Consider the following 20,860-nt stretch of genomic DNA (forward strand, 5'->3'; position numbering starts at 1 on the left):
GGAGGGGGCGGGCCCTGGGCGGGGAGGCGGGGCCAGGCGCGGAGGGGGCGGGGCCCGGCGGCGCCCCACGTGGCCCCGCGCGGGGCAGGCGGGAAGGGGGCGGAGCCGTGCCAGGAGCCGGGGCGCGCGGTGAGCGAGGGGGCGCCGGGGGGGGGGGGGGCGATGGGGCAGGTCTGGGCCGGGGGGGGGCGATGGGGGATGGGGGCGGCTTTGGGGATCGCCCCCCCCGGCCACCAGTATCCCCCAGTGCGCCAGAGTGCCTGTGTCCCCCCCAGAGCCCCAGTGCCCCCCAGATCCCCCAGTATCCCCCCCAGTGCCCCCCAGTGCGCCCAGAGTGCTTGTGCCCCCCCCAGAGCCCCCAGTGCCCCCCAGATCCCCCAGTATCCCCCCCAGTGCCCCCCCAGTGCGCCCAGAGTGCCTGTGTCCCCCCCCAGAGCCCCCAGTATCCCCCAGATCCCCCAGTATCCCCCCAGTACCCCCAGAGTGCCTGTGTTCCCTCCCAGATTCCCCAGTATCCCCCCAGTGCCCCCCAGTGCGCCCAGAGTGCCTGCGTCCCCCCCCCCAGAGCCCCCAGTGTCCCCCAGTATCCCCCAGATCCCCCAGTATCCCCCCAGTATCCCCAGAGTGCCTGTGTTCCCTCCCAGATTCCCCAGTATCCCCCCAGTGCCCCCCAGTGCGCCCAGAGTGCCTGCGTCCCCCCCACAGAGCCCCCAGTGTCCCCCAGTATCCCCCCAGATCCCCCAGTATCCCCCAGTACCCCCAGAGTGCCTGTGTTCCCGCCCAGAACCCCCAGTATCCCCCCAGTATCCCCCAGTGCCCCCCAAAGTGGCTGTGGCCCCCCCAGCCCCCCCCAGTGCCCCCCCCAGGCGCTCGCAGAGCTGTGCTGCCGCCCGCCCGCCCATCCGTCTGTCCGCCCGTCCATCCGTCCGTCCGTCTCTCCGCAGGTCGCCGTCCGTCCGTCCGTCCGCCCGCCCGCCCGCCCTGGGGGGGCCATGGAGGGGGCGGGGGCGGCTCCGGGGGGGGCGCCGCCGCGGGGGGGGGGGCAGCTGCGCTGCCGCAACCTGCAGGAGTTCCTGCGGGGGCTGAGCCCCCCCGTGCTCGACCGGCTCTACGCCCACCCAGCGCCCTGCCTGGCCGTCTTCCGGTGAGACCCCCCCCGGGGACCGGGGACCCCCCCCCCGGGGCTGCGACCCCCCCCCCCGGGACCGCCACCCCCCCCCCCGGAGCGCCCCGACCCCCCCCCCCGGGGCTCCCTGCCCCCCCCCCGGCCCAGCCACCCGGCGCCCTGCCTGGCCGTCTTCCGGTGAGACCCCCCCCCGGGGACCGGGACCCCCCCCGGGGACCGGGACCCCCCCCCCCCGGGGCTGCGACCCCCCCCCCCGGGGACCGCCACCCCCCCCCGGAGCGCCCCCGACCCCCCCCCCGGGGCTCCCTGCCCCCCCCCCAGCCCAGCCACCCGGCGCCCTGCTGGCCTGTCTTCCGGTGAGACCCCCCCCCAGGGACCGGGACCCCCCCCCCCCCGCGGGGCTGCGACCCCCCCCGGGGACGCCACCCCCCCGGGACACGCTGACCCCCGCCCAGGGCGCTCCGACCCCCCCCCCCCGGCACAGTGCCCCCCCGCCACAGTTTCCGCCCCCCCTGCCCGGTGCCCCCCCCCCAGCCTGACCCACAGTCCCCCCCCCACCCCGCCGCGGTGCCCCCCCCAGCCCAGTGACCCCCCCCCCAGCCATGGTCCCCCCCCACCGCGGTGCCCCCCCCCATGCAGCCCCCCCCCCATGCAGTGCCCCCTCTCCCCTGCCGCGGTGCCCCCCCCAGCCCAGTGACCCCCCCCTTGCAGCCTGGTTCCCCCCCCCCGCACCGCGGTGCCCCCCCCCCCCGTGCAGTGCCCCCTCTCCCCCCGCGGTGCCCCCCCCCAGCCCGACCCCCCCCCCCCCACTGTGCCCCCCCCCAGCCCGGTGTGTGTCCCCCCCCCTCCCCGCAGGGAGCTGCCGGCGCTGGCGCGCGCCGTGGTGCTGCGGATGCTCTTCCTGGAGCAGCCCCTGCCCCAGGCCGCCGTGGGGCTGTGGGTCAAGAAGGAGCACAGCAGGTGGGGGGGCGGCCGTGGGGCGCGGCCGTGGGGCAGCCGTGGGGCGCTGACGGCGCCGTGGGGCCCGCAGGGAGCAGGCGGCGAGCGCCGGGGCGCTGCTGGCGCTGGGGCTGTGGCGCCCGCAAGTGCTGCCCGGGGGCAGCCGTGGGGGCGCGGGGGCCGCCGTGGGGCAGCTGTGGGGCGTGGGGGCGGCCGTGGGGCAGCCGTTGGGGCGCTGACGGCGCCGTGGGGCCCGCAGGGAGCAGGCGGCTGAGCGCCGGGGCGCTGCTGGCGCTGGGGCTGTGGCGCCCGCAAGTGCTGCCCGGGGGCAGCCGTGGGGGCGCGGGGGCCGCCGTGGGGCAGCTGTGGGGCGTGGGGGCGGCCGTGGGGCAGCCGTGGGGCGCTGACGGCGCCGTGGGGCCCGCAGGGAGCAGGCGGCGAGCGCCGGGGCGCTGCTGGCGCTGGGGCTGTGGGGGCCCGCGGGTGCTGCCCGGGGGCGGCGGTGGGGGCGCGGGGGCGGCCGTGGGGCAGCTGTGGGGCGTGGGGGCAGTCGTGGGGCAGCCGTGGGGCGCTGACGGCGCCGTGGGGCCCGCAGGGAGCAGGCGGCGAGCGCCGGGGCGCTGCTGGCACTGGGGCTGTGGCGCCCGCAGGTGCTGCCCGGGGGCGGCCGTGGGGCGCGGGGGGCGGCCGTGGGGCAGCCGTGGGCGCTGGGGGCGGCCGTGGGGCGGCCGTGGGGCAGCCGTGGGGCGCTGACGGCGCCGTGGGGCCTGCAGGGAGCAGGCGGTGAGCGCCGGGGCGCTGCTGGCACTGGGGCTGTGGCGCCCGCAGGTGCTGCCCGGGGGCGGCCGTGGGGGCGCGGGGGGTGGCCATGGGGCGCCGTGGGGCAGCCGTGGGGCGCTGACGGCGCCGTGGGGCCCGCAGGGAGCAGGCAGTGAGCGCCGGGGCGCTGCTGGCGCTGGGGCTGTTGGCGCCCGCAGGTGCTGCCCGGGGCGGCCGTGGGGCGCGGGGGCCGCCGTGGGGCAGCTGTGGGGCGTGGGGGGCGGCCGTGGGGCAGCCGTGGGGCGCTGACGGCGCCGTGGGGCCCGCAGGGAGCAGGCGGCGAGCGCCGGGGCGCTGCTGGCGCTGGGGCTGTGGCGCCCGCGGGTGCTGCCCGGGGGCGGCCGTGGGGGCGCGGGGGGTGGCCATGGGGCGCCGTGGGGCAGCCGTGGGGCGCTGACGGCGCCGTGGGGCCCGCAGGGAGCAGGCAGTGAGCGCCGGGGCGCTGCTGGCGCTGGGGCTGTGGCGCCCGCAGGTGCTGCCCGGGGGCGGCCGTGGGGGCGAGGGGGCCGCCGTGGGGCAGCTGTGGGGCGTGGGGCGGCGTGGGGCAGCCGTGGGGCGCTGACGGCGCCGTGGGGCCCGCAGGGAGCAGGCGGCGAGCGCCGGGGCGCTGCTGGCACTGGGGCTGTGGCGCCCGCGGGTGCTGCCCTGGGGGCGGCCGTGGGCGGCGGGGGCGGCCGCGGGGCAGCCGTGGGGCAGCCGTGGGGCGCTGACGGCGCCGTGGGGCCCGCAGGGAGCAGGCGGCGAGCGCCGGGGCGCTGCTGGCGCTGGGGCTGTGGCGCCCGCAGGTGCTGCCTGGGGGCGGCCGTGGGGGCGCGGGGGGCGGCCATGGGGCGCCGTGGGGCAGCCGTGGGGCCGCTGACGGCGCCGTGGGGCCCGCAGGGAGCAGGCGGCGAGCGCCGGGGCGCTGCTGGCGCTGGGGCTGTGGCGCCCGCAGTGCTGCCCGGGGACGGCCGTGGGGGCGCGGGGGCGGCCATGGGGCGCCGTGGGGCAGCCGTGGGGCGCTGACGGCGCCGTGGGGCCCGCAGGGAGCAGGCGGCGAGCGCCGGGGCGCTGCTGGCGCTGGGGCTGTGGCGCCCGCAGGTGCTGCCCGGGGGGCTGCCGGGGCTGGGGCTGCACCCGGCCTTCCGGCAGGCGCTGCGGGTCGCCCTGCTCGGCGGGTGAGTGGGGCCGGGGGGCGGGTGGGGGGACAGTGGGGCCGGGGGGGGCGGATGGGATGGGGGTGGGGGCAGCGGAGACGGAGGAGAACAGGGATGGGGGGCAGTGGGACGGGGGAGAATGGGTTGGAGGGCAGCGAGGATGAGGGGGACAGGGGGCAGGGATGGGGGGAGAAGGGGAACGGGGGGACAGCGGGGATGGGGGGCAGCGGGACGGGGGAGAACGGGGATGGGGGGGCAGCGAGGATGAGGGGGACGGGGGGCAGGGATGGGGGGAGAAGGGGAACGGGGGGGACAGCGGGGATGGGGGGCAGCGGGGACCGGGGGGAGAACGAGGGGGGAAACGGGGGGAAACAACGGGAATCGGAGGAACAGGCCGGTAACGGAGGCGGAGGAGCAACAACGGGGGGGAACAGGAGCAAGAGGAGGAGCAGCGGGGGAGTAGTGGGGGAACAATGGAGGTGGGGGAACAATGGGGTAACAATGGGGATGGGGCAGCAGTGAGAACAATGGGGTAACAGTGGGGGTGGGGTAACAATGAGCCAAACAATGGGGGTACCAATGGGGGTAGCAATGGGAGTTGGGGTAGCAATGAGCAAACAATGGGGGTAACAATGGGAGTAACAATGGGGATGGGGCAACAATGAGAGAACAATGGGGGTAACAATGGGGGTGGGGGCAGCAATGAGCAAACAATGGGGGTAACAATGGGATAATAATGGGGTGGGAGCAGCAATGAGCAAACCAGGGGGGGTAACAATGGGGCTGGGGCAGCAATGAGCAAACAATGGGGGTAACAATGGGGTAACAGTGGGGGTGGGGCAACAAAGAGAACAACAAGCGCGAAGGAGTAACAATGGGGGTTGGCGGCAACAGTAGGGAGACAATAAAGGTTGGAAACAGGTAACACTGGGGGGCAACAATGGGGGAACAATGAGGGAGCAACAACAGGGCTTGGGAGCAACAGTGAGAGAACAGTCGGAGCAACAAAGGGAGTAATAACAGTAGGACAATGAGAGTAACGAGTGGGGTAACAATAGGGATTGGGGAACAACAGGGGCAACAGCGGGGAACGGGGGTGGTGGCGGGGTAACGGGGAGGTACCGAGGGGGAGAAGTGGGGGGCGGGGAGCAGCCGGGGGTGACGCCGGGACGGGGGGTGCCGGGGGGGGGCAGAAAGCCATGAAGAGGGGCGGGGGGCGGGGGGGGGGGCAAGCGGTAACGGGGGCGGGGAGGGGCAAAAAGGGGGAACAAGGAGCAATGGGGGGTAGTAAGGTAGCAGGGTGACACGATAGGTAGCAGAGGAGTAACAGGAGTAACAGAGTATCGCTCAGAGCAGCGGCGTAATGGGGGTAACACGGGGTAACAACAGTAACAGCGAGTAACAAGGGGTAATGGGGATAACACGGGGGTAATGTGGGTAACGACAGGGTAACACGGGGGTAATGAGAGCGTAAGGGGGTAACATAAGTAACAGCTGGGTAATAGTGAGTAACAAGGGGGTGATGGGGTAACAACAGGGTAATAGTGGGTAACAAGGGAATAAGGAGGTAACAAGGGGGTAACGCGGGTAATGACAGGGTAGCGGTGGCTAACGAGGGGATAAGGGGGTAACATGAGTAACAACCGGGTAGCAGCGGGTAACAAGGGGGTAACGGGGTGACGACAGGTAGCGGTGGGTAACGAGGAGATAAGGGGGTAACGTGAGTAATAACTGGGTAACAGTGGGTAACAAGGGGGTAATGAGGGTAGGACGGGGTAATGGGGGTAACAACAGGGTAACGGTGGGTAACGAGTGGATAAGGGGGTAACATGAGTAACAACCAGGTAGCAGTGGGTAACAAAGAGCTAATAAGGAGTAACAAAAGCATGAGAGTAATAAGAGGTAAAAAAGCTAGAAACGGGGTAACGCGAGTAATAGATAAGTAACTGGGGGGTAACAAGCAGTAACAAGGGAGTAAAAGGAACAAAGAAGTAGTGAAGAGTAACAAGGGGGTAACAGGTAACAACAACGTGACGGGGCTGACAAAGGGGGCAATAAGGAGTGACAGCAGAGTAACGGGGGTAACAGGAGGATAACGGGGGGCAACAAGGGAGAAAAGGGGCGGAAACGGTGACGAGGAAGAACAAGGGGTGACGGGGTAATGGGGAGCGACGAGGACGTAAGAGGGATAAGGGGGGTGGCGAGGGGGGTAGCGGGTGACAAGGGGGTAACGGTGGTGACAAGAGCGTGATGGGGGTAACAAGGGGGTAACGGTGGGTAACGAGGGGGGTAACGGTGGGTAACAAGAGTAATGGGAGGGTGAGGGGGCAGCGGGGGGTAGCAAAGGGGTAACGGCTGACAAAGGGGGTAGTGAGGAGCGACGAGGGGTAACGGGGGTGATGGGGGGTAACAACAGGGTAACGATGGTAATGGGGGGTAACAAAGATAATGATGGGTAACAAGGGGGTAATGGGGTAACAAGGGGGTAACGGGGTAACAAGGGGGTAACAGGGATGGAAAGTGGGGAGCAATGGGGTAACAAGGGAGTAATGGGGGTGACAAGGGTGTAACGGGGGCGACAGGGAGGGGAATGGGGGCGACGGGGGGGTGCCAGGGGGGTAACGGGGGTGCCAGGGGGGTAACAAGGAGTGCTGGGGGGTAATGGGGGTGATGGGGGGTGCCAGGGGGGTAACGGGGGTGACGGGGGGTAATGGGGGTGATGGGGGGTGCCAGGGGGGTAACAAGGGGTGCCAAGGGGGTAAAGGGGGGGACAGGGGGGGGAATGGGGGTAACAGATGACGGAGGCCCAGGTGGGACGGTGTGGGGGGGGGGGTGGCGGGAGGTGTGTGTGGGGGGGGGTGGGGGCTCTCCCGAGGCTCCCGGACGCCTGGGCCCCCCCCCGGACACCTGCCCCCCCCCCCTCCCACCCCCCCCGGGCAGGGGCAGGGCCTGGTGGGACGGCGGGGGGCAGCTGGGCCCCGACCGGCACGCGCGCGACGTGTCCGCGCTCGACAAGTACGCCGAGGAGCGCTGGGAGGTGAGCGGGGCGGGGGGGGGGGGGGGGACGCGGGGGGGGGGGGGCCCAGGCGTCCGGCCCCACGGCTGCCCCCCATCTGCCCCCCCTCCCCCCCCCCCCCCAGGTCATCCTGCACTTCATGGTCGGCTCCCCCAGCGCCGCCGTCAGCCAGGACCTGGCCCAGCTCCTCGTCCAGGCCGGGCTCATGAAGAGGTTGGGGGGCGCGGGGGGGGGGGCGCGGGGGGGGGGGGATCTTGGGGGGTTCCGGGGGGAGGGTATTGGGTGTCCTGTGGGGTTTGGGGGGGTCCCGGGGGTAGGGGGGTCACGGTGCCGCTGATGCCCCCTGTGCAGCGACGGGGGGTGTTGGGGGGTCCCGGGGGGGTCCCGGAGGTGCCTGGGGGGGGTGGCGGTGCCGCTGACGCCCCCCCCCCCCCGTGCAGCGAGGGGGGGTGTTGGGGGGTCCCGGGCGGTTTGGGGGGGTCCCGGAGGGTGTTGGGGGTGTCCCAGGGGGGTCCCGGGGGGGGTGGTGGTGCCGCTGACGCCCCCCCCCCCCCCGCACAGCGAAGGGGGGGGTGTTGGGAGGTGTTTGGGGTCCCGGGCGGTTTGGGGGGCTCAGAGGGATCCCGGGGGGTGTTGGGGGTCCTGAGGGATTTGGGGGGGTCCCGGGCGGTTTGGGGGGGTCCCGGTGGGGGTGGCGGTGCCGCTGACGCCCCCCCCCGTGCAGTGAGGGGGGAGTCCCGGGGTTTGTTGAGGGTCCCGGGCGGTTTGGGGAGGGTCAGGGGAATCCTGGGGGGTGTTGGGGGTCCCAGGTGGTTTGGGGGGCTCAGAGGGACCCCGGGGGGTGTTGGGGGGTGCCGGGCGGTTTGGGGGGGTCCCGGGGGGTGTTGGGGGTTTGGGGGGGTCCCGGGGAGGGGGGGTGGCGGTGCTGCTGACGCCCCCCCCCCGTGCAGCGACGGGGGGGTGCCGGGGTTTGTTGAGGGTCCCGGGCGGTTTGGGGAGGGGGGGGGGTCAGGAGAATCCCGGGGGGTGTTGGGGGTCCTGAGGGGTTTGGGGGGGGTCCCGGGCGGTTTGGGGGGGGTCCCGGGGAGGGGTGGGGGTGGCGGTGCCACTGACGCCCCCCCCCCCAACCCGCGCAGCGAGGGGGGGGAGCCGCCCTGCATCACCTCGGCCGGGTTCCAGTTCCTGCTGCTCGACACCCCCGCGCAGCTCTGGTACTTCGTGCTGCAGTACCTGCGCGGCGCCGAGGTGCGGCCCCCCCCCCCCCCCCCCCCGGACGCCTGGGCCCCTCCCTGGGACCCCCCCCGGACGCCTGGGCCCCTCACTGGGACCCCGCCCCGGACACCTGGGCCCCTCACTGGGACAACCCCCCCGGACGCCTGGGCCCCTCCCTGGGACCCCCCCCCGGACGCCTGGGCCCCTCCCTGGGACACCCCCCCGGACGCCTGGGCCCCTCCCTGGGACCCCCCCCCCGGACGCCTGGGCCCCTCGCTGGGACCCCCCTGCCCCGGACGCCTGGGCCCCTCCCTGGGACCCCCCCCCGGACACCAGGGCCCCTCCCTGGGACACCCCCCCGGACGCCTGGGCCCCTCCCTGGGACCCCCCCCGGACACCTGGGCCCCTCCCTGGGACCCCCCCCCCCGGACGCCTGGGCCCCTCCCTGGGACCCCCCCCGGACACCTGGGCCCCTCGCTGGGACCCCCCTGCCCCGGATGCCTGGGCCCCCCCAGGCTCCATTTGGGGGGTGCAGCCGGGGGGGGTCCTGTCCCCCCCCGCCCCCCCCCCCCGGTGAGGCCCCCGTGTTCCCCCCGGTGACATGTCCCCCCCCCCCCCCGTGTCCTCCCCCCCGGGCAAGGACCCCACGTCCCCCCCCCAGTGAGGTGTGTCCCCCCCCCCAGTGACACCCCCCCCGTGTCCCCCCCGGGAAGGACCCCACGTTCCCCCCCCCCCAGTGACACCCCCCTGTGTCCCCCCCAGGCAAGGACCCCATGTCCCCCCCCCCAGTGAGGTGTGTCCCCCCCCCCCCCCCCGTGTCCCCCCCGGGAAGGACCCCACGTTCCCCCCCCCCAGTGACACCCCCCTGTGTCCCCCCCCAGGCAAGAACCCCATGTCCCCCCCCCAGTGACGTGTCCCCCCCCCCGTGTCCCCCCCGGGCAAGGACCCCACGTTCCCCCCCCCCCCAGTGACACCCCCCCATGTCCCCCCCTGGGCAAGGACCCCAGTTCCCCCCCCCCCCGGTGAGGTGTCCCCCCCCCAGTGACACCCCCCCCCATGTCCCCCTCCCCCCGGGGACGTGCCCCCCCCCCACGTGAGGCCCCCCGTGTCCCCCCCCCCCCCCCCGGTGACGCCCCCCCCCCCTCGTTCCCCCCCCCAGGCGCGGGGGCTCGACCTGGTGGAGATCTTGGCCTTCCTCTTCCAGCTCAGCTTCTCCACCCTGGGCAAGGTGGGGGCCCAGGCATCCGGGCGCGGGGGGGGGGGGGGGACTGGGAGCGCTGGGGGGGGGACTGGGGGCACTGGGGGGGGGGCTGGGGGAGGACTGGGAGGGGACTGGGAGCACTGCGGGGGCTGGGGAGGGGACTGGGAGCACTGGGAGGTAACTGGGCGCCCCCCAGGACTACTCGGTCGAGGGCTGTGGGGAACTGGGAGGGGACTGGGAGCACTGGGAGGTAACTGGGTGCCCCCCAGGACTACTCGGTCGAGGGCCGGGGGGAACTGGGAAGGGACTGGGAGCACTGGGAGGTAACTGGGTGCCCCCCAGGACTACTCGGTCGAGGGCCGGGGGGAACTGGGAAGGGACTGGGAGCACTGGGAGGTAACTGGGTGCCCCCCAGGACTACTCGGTCGAGGGCCGGGGGGAACTGGGAGGGGACTGGGAGCACTGGGAGGGGACTGGGCGCCCCCCAGGACTACTCGGTGGAGGGCCAGGGGGAACTGGGAGGGGGACTGGGAGCACTGGGAGGTAACTGGGTGCCCCCCAGGACTACTCGGTCGAGGGCCGGGGGGAACTGGGAGGGGACTGGGAGCACTGGGAGGTAACTGGGCGCCCCCCAGGACTACTCGGTAGAGGGCCGGGGGGAACTGGGAGGGGACTGGGAGCACTGGGAGGTAACTGGGTGCCCCCCAGGACTACTCGGTCGAGGGCCGGGGGGAACTGGGAGGGGACTGGGAGCACTGGGAGGTAACTGGGCGCCCCCCAGGACTACTCGGTAGAGGGCCGGGGGGAACTGGGAGGGGACTGGGAGCACTGGGAGGTAACTGGGTGCCCCCCAGGACTACTCGGTCGAGGGCCGGGGGGAACTGGGAGGGGACTGGGAGCACTGGGAGGTAACTGGGCGCCCCCCAGGACTACTCGGTGGAGGGCCGGGGGGAACTGGGAGGGGACTGGGAGCACTGGGAGGTAACTGGGCGCCCCCCAGGACTACTCGGTCGAGGGCCGGGGGGAACTGGGAGGGGACTGGGAGCACTGGGAGGTAACTGGGCGCCCCCCAGGACTACTCGGTCGAGGGCTGGGGGGAACTGGGAGGGGACTGGGAGCACTGGGAGGTAACTGGGCGCCCCCCAGGACTACTCGGTCGAGGGTCGGGGGGAACTGGGAGGGGACTGGGAGCACTGGGAGGTAACTGGGTGCCCCCCAGGACTACTCGGTCGAGGGCCGGGGGGAACTGGGAAGGGACTGGGAGCACTGGGAGGTAACTGGGTGCCCCCCAGGACTACTCGGTCGAGGGCCGGGGGGAACTGGGAAGGGACTGGGAGCACTGGGAGGTAACTGGGTGCCCCCCAGGACTACTCGGTCGAGGGCCGGGGGGAACTGGGAGGGGACTGGGAGCACTGGGAGGGGACTGGGTGCCCCCCAGGACTACTCGGTCGAGGGCCGTGGGGAACTGGGAAGGGACTGGGAGCACTGGGAGGTAACTGGGTGCCCCCCAGGACTACTCGGTCGAGGGCCGTGGGGAACTGGGAGGGGACTGGGAGCACTGGGAGGTAACTGGGCGCCCCCCAGGACTACTCGGTGGAGGGCTGGGGGGAACTGGGAGGGGACTGGGAGCACTGGGAGGTAACTGGGTGCCCCCCAGGACTACTCGGTCGAGGGCCGTGGGGAACTGGGAGGGGACTGGGAGCACTGGGAGGTAACTGGGCGCCCCCCAGGACTACTCGGTGGAGGGCTGGGGGGAACTGGGAGGGGACTGGGAGCACTGGGAGGTAACTGGGTGCCCCCCAGGACTACTCGGTCGAGGGCAGGGGGGAACTGGGAGGGGACTGGGAGCACTGGGAGGTAACTGGGTGCCCCCCAGGACTACTCGGTCGAGGGCATGAGCGAGTCGCTGCTCACGTTCCTGCAGCACCTGCGCGAGTTCGGCCTCGTCTTCCAGAGGAAGGTGACACGGGGGGGACAGGGGACTGGGGGGGACACGGGGGACACGGGGGGGCACGGGGGACATGGGGGGACATTGGGGACACAGGGCACGGGGGGCACTGGGGACATTGGGGACACGGGGGACATGGGGGGGACATTGGGGACACGGGGGGGCACGGGGGACATGGGGGGACATTGGGGACACGGGGGGGCACTGGGGACATTGGGGACACAGGGCACGGGGGACATGGGGGGACATTGGGGACACGGGGCACTGGGGACATTGGGGACACGGTGGACACGGGGCATGGGGGACATGGGGGGGACATTGGGGACATGGGGGGACACTGGGGACATTGGGGACACGGGGGACACGGGGCACAGGGGACATGGGGGGGGACATTGGGGACACGGGGGACGTTGGGGACACGGGGAACACTGGGGACACTGGGGAGATGGGGGAGATGGGGGGACACGGGGGGTCATTTGGGACATGGGGGTCATTGGGGACATGGGGGACACGGGGGGACAAGGTCCCCGTGTCCTGCTCCATCCCCGCGTCCCCGAGCGGGTCCGCGTCCCCGCGTCCTCGTCCCCACCCGTGTCCCTGTGTCCTGCTCCATCCCTGTCCCCCCGCGCTGACCCCGCGTCCCCGTGTCCTTGTCCCCGACCCGGTCCGTGTCCCCGTGTCCTGCTCCGTCCCCCCGCGCTGACCACGTGTCCCCGTCCCCAGCCCGGTCCGTGTCCCCGTGTCCTTGTCCCTGACCCGGTCCGTGTCCCCTGTCCCCGTCCCCCCGCGCTGACCCCACGTCCCCGTGTCCTTGTCCCCGACCCGGTCCGTGTCCCCATGTCCTGCTCCGTCCCCCCGCGCTGACCCCGTGTCCCCGTGTCCTTGTCCCCGACCTGGTCCGTGTCCCCGTGTCCTGCTCCGTCCCCCCGCACTGACCCCGTGTCCTCGTCCCCAGCCCGGTCCGTGTCCCCGTGTCCTTGTCCCCGACCCGGTCCGTGTCCCCTGTCCCCGTCCCCCCGCGCTGACCCCACGTCCCCGTGTCCTTGTCCCCGACCCGGTCCGTGTCCCCGTGTCCTGCTCCGTTCCCCCGCGCTGACCCCAGCTCACCCCATGTCCCCGCGTCCCCGTCCCCCCGCGCTCACCCCGTGTCCCCGTCCGCAGCCCGGTCCGTGTCCCCCTGTCCCCGTCCCCCCACGCTGACCCCACGTCCCCGTGTCCCCGTCCCCAGCCCGGTCCGTGTCCCCGTGTCCTTGTCCCCGACCCGGTCCGTGTCCCCTGTCCCCGTCCCCCCGCGCTGACCCCGTGTCCCCGTGTCCCCGTCCCCCCGCGCTGACCCCGTGTCCCCGTGTCCCCGTCCCCCCGGGCTGACCCCGTGTCCCTGTATCCTCGTCCCGTCCCGGTCCGTGTCCCCTGTCCCCGTCCCCCCGCGCTCACCCCACGTCCCCGTGTCCTTGTCCCCAACCTGGTCCGTGTCCCCGTGTCCTGCTCCGTTCCCCCGCGCTGACCCCGGCTCACCCCATGTCCCCGTGTCCCCGTCCCCCCACACTGACCCCGTGTCCCCGTGTCCCCGTCCCCCCGCGCTGACCCCCTGACCCCATGTCCCCCCCCCGCCCCGCAGCGCAAGTCCCGCCGCTTCTACCCGACGCGCCTGGCCATCGCGCTGGCGGCGGGGACGGCGGGGACGGCGGGGACGGCGGGGACGGCGGGGACGGCGCCCGAGCCCGGCGCGCGCGGCTTCCTCCTCGTCGAGACCAACTACCGCATCTACGCCTACACAGGTGCCGCCGCCGCCGCCCCACGGCGCCGCCCCACGGCGCCGCCCCACGGCCCTCCGGGCCCCACAGCGCAGCCCCCCGTCCCCCCTGGCCCCATGGCGCGGCCCCACGGCCCGGCCCCCCGTCCCTCCTGGCCCCACGGCGCCGCCCCACAGCGCAGCCCCCCGTCCCTCCGGGCCCCCCATCCCTCCTGTCCCCACGTCCCTCCTGGCCCCACGGCGCCGCCCCACAGCGCAGCCCCCCGTCCCTCCGGGGCCCCCCGTCCCTCCTGGCCCCACGGCGCAGTCCCACGGCGCTGCCCCACGGCCCTCCGGGGCCCCCCGTCCCTCCTGGCCCCACAGCACCGCCCCACGGCGCTGCCCCACGGCCCTCCGGGCTCCCCGTCCCTCCTGGCCCCACGGCGCAGCCCCCCGTCCCTCCGGGCCCCCCGTCCCTCCTGGCCCCACGGCGCCGCCCCACAGCGCAGCCCCCCGTCCCTCCGGGCCCCCCGTCCCTCCTGGCCCCACGGCGCTGCCCCACGGCGCTGCCCCCCGTCCCTCCGGGCCCCCCATCCCTCCTGGCCCCACGGCACAGCCTCCCGTCCCTCTGGGCCCCCCGTCCCTCCTGGTCCCACGGCGCAGCCCCACGGCACGGCCCCCCCGTCCCTCCGGGGCCCCCCGTCCCTCCTGGCCCCACGTCCCCATTGCGCAGCCCCACGGCGCAGCCCCACAGCCCTCCAGGGCCCCCCGTCCCTCCTGGCCCCACGTCCCCATTGCGCAGCCCCACGGCGCGGCCCCACAGCCCTCCAGGGCCCCCCGTCCCTCCTGGCCCCACAGCGCGGCCCCCCCGTCTCTCTGGGCCCCCCGTCTCTTCTCCACCTCGTTCTCCAGGTCTCCGTGTCACCTTCTGCCTCGTCCCCAACGTCCCCCGTGTCCCTTGTCCCTCCTGTCCCCGTGTCCCTCGTCTCTCCTGTCCCTCGTGTCCCTTCTCCACCTCGTTCTCCAGGTTTCAGTGTCACCTTCTGCCTCGTCCCCAACGTCCCCCGTGTCCCTTGTCCCTCCTGTCTCCGTGTCCCTCGTTTCTCCTGTCCCCCACGTCCTTGATCTCCGTGTCCTCCCCGCAGCCCCTTCCCCTGTCCCCCGTCCTTGGCCCTCGTGTCACCGGTCCATGATTCCCCCGTCCCCGTCCCCGTCCCCGCGGTGACGCCGCGGTGACGCCGCGGTGACGCCGCGGTGACCCCGCAGACTCGGAGCTGCAGATCGCCCTCATCGCCCTCTTCTCGGAGCTGCTCTACCGCTTCCCCAACCTGGTGGTGGCCCAGGTGACGCGGGACAGCGTCCAGGCCGCCATCGCCAACGGCATCACCGCCGACCAGGTGGGCGCGGCGGGGGCGGGGGGGGGGGTGTCCCCGTGGGGGTCCCCAGGACCGGGGGCGTCCCCAGGGGCGTCCCCAAGGGTGTCCCCAAGGTGTGTGTGGGGGGTTCCCAGGATGTGGAGGTGTCCCCAGGGGTGTCGAGGTGGCCCCAGGGGTGTCGAGGTGGCCCCAAGAGCGTCCCCGGGGGTATGGGAGTGTCCCCAGGGGTTTCAGGGTGCCCCCAAGTGTGTCGGGGTGTCCCCAAGGGTGTCCCCAGGCTATGGGGGTGTCCCCAAGGCTGTTTCCAGGGGTGTTGGGGTGTCCCTGGGGGGTATTGAGGTGTCCCCAAGGGTGTCTCTAAGGTGTGGGGGTGTCTTCAAGGCGTTAGGGTGTCCCCAGGGGTGTCAGGGTGTCCCCAAGGGTGTCAGGATGTCCCCAAGGGTGTCCCCAAGGTGTGGGGGTGTCCCCAAGGGTGTCAGGGTGTCCCCAGGGGTGTCCCCAAGGTGTGGAGGTGTCTCCAAGGGTGTCAAGGTGTCCTGAAGGGTGTCTCCAAGGCGTGGGGGTGTCCCCAGGGGTGTCAGGGTGTCCCCAAGGGTGTCCCCAAGGTGTGGGGGTGTCCCCAGGGGTGTCAGGGTGTCCCCAAGGGTGTCAGGGTGTCCCCAGGGGTGTCTCCAAGGTGTGGAGGTGTCCCCAAGGGTGTCAAGGTGTCTCAAAGGGTGTCTCCAAGGCATGGAGGTGTCCCCAAGGGTGTCAGGGTGTCCCCAGGGGTGTCCCCAAGGTGTGGGGGTGTCCCCAAGGGTGTCAGGGTGTCCCCAGGGGTGTCTCCAAGGTGTGGAGGTGTCCCCAAGGGTGTCAAGGTGTCTCAAAGGGTGTCTCCAAGGCATGGAGGTGTCCCCAAGGGTGTCAGGGTGTCCCCAGGGGTGTCCCCAAGGTGTGGGGGTGTCCCCAGGGGTGTCAGGGTGTCCCCAAGGGTGTCGAGGTGTCCCCAGGAGTGTCTCCAAGGTGTGGGGGTGTCCCCAAAGGTGTCAAGGTGTCCCTAGGGGTGTTTCCAAGGTGTGGAGGTGTCTCCAAGGGTGTCGAGGTGTCCCCAGGGATGTCCCCAAGGTGTGGGGGTGTCCCCAAGGGTGTCAGCCTGTCCCCAGGGGTGTCCCCAAGGTTTGGGGGTGTCCCCAAGGTTTAGGGGTGTCCCCGGGGTGTCCCCCCCACCAATGCTCCCATCCCCCCCCCCCCAGATCATCCACTTCCTCCGCACCCGGGCCCACCCCATCATGGCCAAGCAGGTGAGTGCCCGGACGCCTGGGCCCCGCGGCGGGGGCTGGGAGGGGCCCGGACGCCTGGGCCCCGCGGCGGGGGCTGGGAGGGGGGGGCCCGGACGCCTGGGCCCACGCTGCCCCTGTGCCCCCAGAGCCCCGTGCTGCCCCCCACCATCACGGACCAGATCCGCCTCTGGGAGCTGGAGCGCGACCGGCTCCGCTTCTCCGAGGGTGAGTGGGGCGGGGTGGGGGGGGCGCGGGGCGCTGCCACCCCCGTGTCACCCCTGTGTCACCCCCGTGTCCCCAACATCCCCCAGGGGACACAACAACCGGGGGGGGGGGCGGAAGGGGAGGTGACAACCCCAGAGGATCTCTCTGGGCCCCGCTGTCCCCAAGGGCGAGGTGACACCTCAGGGTCCCCAAAGGGGAGGGGACAACCCCGAGGGGGAGGTGGCACCGCTGGGGTCCCCATGGGCGAGGTGACACCTCGGGGTCACCAAAGGGGAGGGGACAACCCCGAGGGGGAGGTGGCACCGCTGGGGTCCCCACGGGCGAGGTGACACCCTGGGGTCCCAGAGAAGGTGGTGAGATCCCTCAGGGTGAGGTGACACCACTGGTGTCCCCAGGGGCGAGGTGACACCCTGGGGTCCCAGAGAAGGTGGTGAGATCCCTCAGGGTGAGGTGACACCACTGGTGTCCCCAGGGGCGAGGTGACACCCCGGGGTCCCAGAGAAGGTGGTGAGATCCCTCAGGGTGAGGTGACACCACTGGTGTCCCCAGGGGCGAGGTGACACCCCAGGGTCCCAGAGGAGGTGGTGAGATCCCTCAGGGTGAGGTGGCACCACTGGTGTCCCTAGGGGCGAGGTGACACCCTGGGGTCCCAGAGGAGGTGGTGAGATCCCTCAGGGTGAGGTGGCACCGCTGGTGTCCCCAAGGGCGAGGTGACACCCCGGGGTCCCAGAGAAGGTGGTGAGATCCCTTAGGGCGAGGTGACACCACTGGCGTCCCCAAGGATGAGGTGACACCCTGGGGTCCCAGAGGAGGTGGTGAGATCCCTCAGGGTGAGGTGGCACCGCTGGTGTCCCCAAGGGCGAGGTGACACCCCGGGGTCCCAGAGGAGGTGGTGAGATCCCTCAGGGTGAGGTGGCACCGCTGGTGTCCCCAAGGGCGAGGTGACACCCCGGGGTCCCAAAGGAGGTGGTGAGATCCCTCAGGGCGAGGTGACACCGCTGGCGTCCCCAAGGATGAGGTGACACCCTGGGGTCCCAGAGGAGGTGGTGAGATCCCTCAGGGCGAGGTGACACCGCTGGTGTCCCCAAGGGCGAGGTGACACCCCGGGGTCCCAAAGGAGGTGGTGAGATCCCTCAGGGTGAGGTGGCACCGCTGGTGTCCGCAAGGGCGAGGTGACACCCCGGGGTCCCAAAGGAGGTGGTGAGATCCCTCAGGGCGAGGTGACACCGCTGGCGTCCCCAAGGGCGAGGTGACACCCCGGGGTCCCAAAGGAGGTGGTGAGATCCCTCAGGGCGAGGTGACACCGCTGGCGTCCCCAAGGATGAGGTGACACCCTGGGGTCCCAAAGGAGGTGGTGAGATCCCTCAGGGTGAGGTGGCACCGCTGGTGTCCCCAAGGATGAGGTGACACCCCAGGGTCCCAGAGGAGGTGGTGAGATCCCTCAGGGTGAGGTGGCACCGCTGGTGTCCCCAAGGGCGAGGTGACACCCCGGGGTCCCAAAGGAGGTGGTGAGATCCCTCAGGGCGAGGTGACACCACTGGCGTCCCCAAGGGCGAGGTGACACCCCGGGGTCCCAAAGGAGGTGGTGAGATCCCTCAGGGTGAGGTGGCACCGCTGGTGTCCCCAAGGATGAGGTGACACCCCAGGGTCCCAGAGAAGGTGGTGAGATCCCTCAGGGTGAGGTGGCACCGCTGGTGTCCCCAAGGGCGAGGTGACACCCCGGGGTCCCAAAGGAGGTGGTGAGATCCCTCAGGGCGAGGTGACACCGCTGGCGTCCCCAAGGGCGAGGTGACACCCCGGGGTCCCCAAAGGGCAGGTGACGGCCGCGCGGGCTCGGCGCCCCCACTGACACCCCACCACCACCCCCCCCCCCAGGGGTGCTGTACAACCAGTTCCTGTCGCAGGTGGACTTCGAGGTGCTGCGGGACCACGCGCGGGCGCTGGGCGTGCTGGTCTTCGAGAACCCGGGCAGGCGGCTCATGGTGGTGACGCCCGGCGGGCACCCCGACGTCAAGCGCTTCTGGAAGCGGCAGAAGCACAGCGCCTAGCGCCGGCCTGCCTCCCCCTCCCCGCCCTCCTCCTCCTCCTCCTCCTCTGCCGCCGCCCCGGCTGCCCCCATCCCCGCGCGCCCGGGTGCCCCGATCCCCGGGTGCCTCGATCCCTGGGTGAGCGGGTATCCTGATCCCAGGGTGCCCCGATCCCCAGGTGCCCCAATCCCCAGGTGCCCGGGTGCCCCGATCCCTGGGTGCCCCGATCCCTGGGTGAGCAGGTATCCTGATCCCTGGGTGCCCCGATCCCTGGGTGAGCAGGTGTCCTGATCCCAGGGTGCCCCGATCCCCAGGTGCCCGGGTATCCTGATCCCTGGGTGCCCCGATCCCTGGGTGAGCAGGTGTCCTGATCCCAGGGTGCCCTGATCCCCAGGTGCCCGGGTATCCTGATCCCTGGGTGCCCCGATCCCTGGGTGAGCAGGTATCCTGATCCCAGGGTGCCCCAATCCCCAGGTGCCCGGGTATCCTGATCCCTGGGTGCCCCGATCCCTGGGTGAGCAGGTATCCTGATCCCAGGGTGCCCCGATCCCCAGGTGCCCTGGTATCCCGATCCCTGGGTGCCCCGATCCCCAGGTGCCCAGGTATCCCGATCCCCGGGTATCCCGATCCCTGGGTGCTCGGGTATCCCCAGTCCCTAGGTATCCCGATCCCTGGGTGCCCTGATCCCCAGGTGCTCAGGTTCCCTGATCCCTGTGTGTCCCCGATCCCGGGGTGCCCAGGTGCCCTGATCCCTGGTGGCCCTGGGTGCCCCTATCCCAGGGTGCTCCGATCCCCGGGAGCCCAGATAACCTGGATCCCTGAGTGCCCTGATCCCAGGGTGTCCCCAATCCTGCGGGGCCCCGGTCCCGGGGTGTCTCCGATCCTGGGGGGCCCCAATCCCAGGGTGTCCCTGATCCCAGGGTGTCCCCAATCCCGGGGTGTCCCCGATCTGGGGTGACCCCGATCCAGGGTGTCCCCGATCTGGGGTGTCCCCGATCCCGGGGGGGCCCTGATCCAGGGTGTCCCCGATCCCAGGGCGTCCCCGATCCAGGGTGTCCCCGATCCAGGGTGTCCCCGATCCCGGGGGACCCCGGCAGATCCCCCCCCGGGTGCCGGGACGTCTCCCGGAGCGGGTGGTTTTCTTTTTCTACGGCGCGAATAAAGCTTTGCTTCGAGAGCGCCACTGGCCGGGGCCCCGCCGCGCACTGGGAACACTGGGCACAACTGGTCTGCCCCCCCCCACCCCCGCAAGGTTTCAAGCCTGTTTCGGGGCGAGAAAACGGGATTTTGGGCCATGCTCCCCCGGCAGGCTCGGCGTGCTCCCGGCATCCGGGCGGGCTGCGGAGCAGGAGGGGAAAAAGGTGATTTTGAGGGGAAAAGGGGGGATTTTGGGTGCGGGGGGAGGGGGGGACCAAGGCAGGGGTGAAGGGGAGAAGTTGGGGGGGGTCAAGGGGAAAAAGTAGGGGGTTTAGGGAAAATTGGAGTTGAGGGGGATGAAAACAGGTGGTTTTGAGGGGAAAAAAGGGGGTTTGAGGAAAAACAAGGTTTTGAGGGGAAAAAATAGAGCGATTGGAGAAAAAGTGTAGTTTGAGCAGGGAAAAAGCAGAGGTTTTTTGAGGGGAAAAAGCATGTTCTAGAGTGGGAAAAGCATTCGTGAGGGGGAAAGTGTGTTTTGAGGGGGAAAGAACACGTTTTTGAGAAAAAAATGATTTTATGAGGGAAAAAAAGAGCAGGGCGTTTTTGAGGGGGGAAAGCCGGATTTTTGTGAGGGGAAGACAATTTTTTTTTAAGAAGAAAAAACAGTTTGGAGAGGAAAAGTATTTCTTTTGCTGGGGCTGAAGGGGGAGATGCTTTTCTGAGAGGGAAAAAAAGGGTTATTTTGAGGAGAGAGACAAAATTGTGTGTGAGGAAAAAGCAGGGTTTTTTGAGAGGAAAAGCTTTTTTTCTGAGGGAAAAAAAAAGGGGAGTTTGAGGGGGGGGCAGAAAACCATGGGGATTTTCCAGAAATAAGCAGGATATTTTAAAGGGGGGGGGAGTGGGATATTTTTGAAGGAGAACGCTTCTCTGAGGAGAAAACATATGTTTTGAGAGAGAAAAAAAAGTTTGAGATGAAAAGCAGGGGTTTTTTTTTAAAGGAGAACACTTTACTGAGGAGAAAAACACATGTTTTGAGGGAAAAAAAGGAGCTTCGAGGAGAAATACCTGGGGGGCTTTGGGGACAGAAGCGGGGTTTCCTCAGGGCGGGTCGGCGGCGAAAGCGACGCTTTTGGGGGGGTTCTTCCCCCTTTTTTTTTATTGTTTTGAGGGAAGAGCTGGCCTTCGTGGGAAAGCCCACCGCGGGTTTTTCGAGGAAAGCCGGTTTTTCCCCCGGAAAACCTGGTTTTCCCCCTCAAAACGAGCGCGCCGGCGCCGTCACCTCAGTGGAGGGCGGGAACGCGCCGCCGCCGCCGCTTTATATAGGGGGGGGGGGGCGGACGCGAGCGAGTCAACGGCGGGCGGGTCACGTGGGGGCGGGCGCGGTTCTCTCTGCGGTCCGCTCCGCCCCCCCCCCACCAATCACCGCGGGAACCGTCGGAGCCGCCGGGGCGGGATCGATCCGGGACCCGCCTGCCCCATAGGGATCCCCCCGGCCCCATGGGGATCCACCCGCCCCATAGGGAGCCGTGTACCCCACAGGGATCCAGCCGCCCCATAGGAACCCCCCGGCCCCATAGGGACCCGCCTGCCCCATAGGGATCCCCCCGGCCCCATGGGGATCCACCCGCCCCATAGGGAGCCATGTACCCCACAGGGATCCACCCGCCCCATAGGAACCCCCCAGCCCCATAGGGATCCACCCACCCC

The 20,860-nt window shown here is 71.2% G+C and overlaps 1 protein-coding gene across 1 annotated transcript; it reads left to right on the forward strand.

The window, feature by feature from the left end:
* Positions 1-108: 108 nt before the first annotated feature.
* Positions 109-18,127, forward strand: GTF2H4 (general transcription factor IIH subunit 4). Its single transcript, XM_062601001.1, has 14 exons — positions 109-129; positions 945-1,144; positions 1,982-2,086; positions 3,910-4,041; positions 6,961-7,057; positions 7,161-7,249; positions 8,173-8,281; positions 9,408-9,476; positions 11,326-11,409; positions 13,016-13,175; positions 14,396-14,526; positions 15,738-15,785; positions 15,911-15,989; positions 17,865-18,127. Exons 2-14 carry the CDS (start codon positions 993-995, stop codon positions 18,035-18,037), a joined length of 1,428 nt encoding a protein of 475 aa, XP_062456985.1. The 5' UTR covers positions 109-129; positions 945-992; the 3' UTR covers positions 18,038-18,127.
* The last annotated feature ends 2,733 nt before the right edge of the window (positions 18,128-20,860 follow it).

The sequence above is a fragment of the Rhea pennata genome, unplaced genomic scaffold (assembly GCF_028389875.1).
Source record: "Rhea pennata isolate bPtePen1 unplaced genomic scaffold, bPtePen1.pri scaffold_184, whole genome shotgun sequence".
NCBI classification, from domain to species: Eukaryota; Metazoa; Chordata; class Aves; order Rheiformes; family Rheidae; genus Rhea; species Rhea pennata.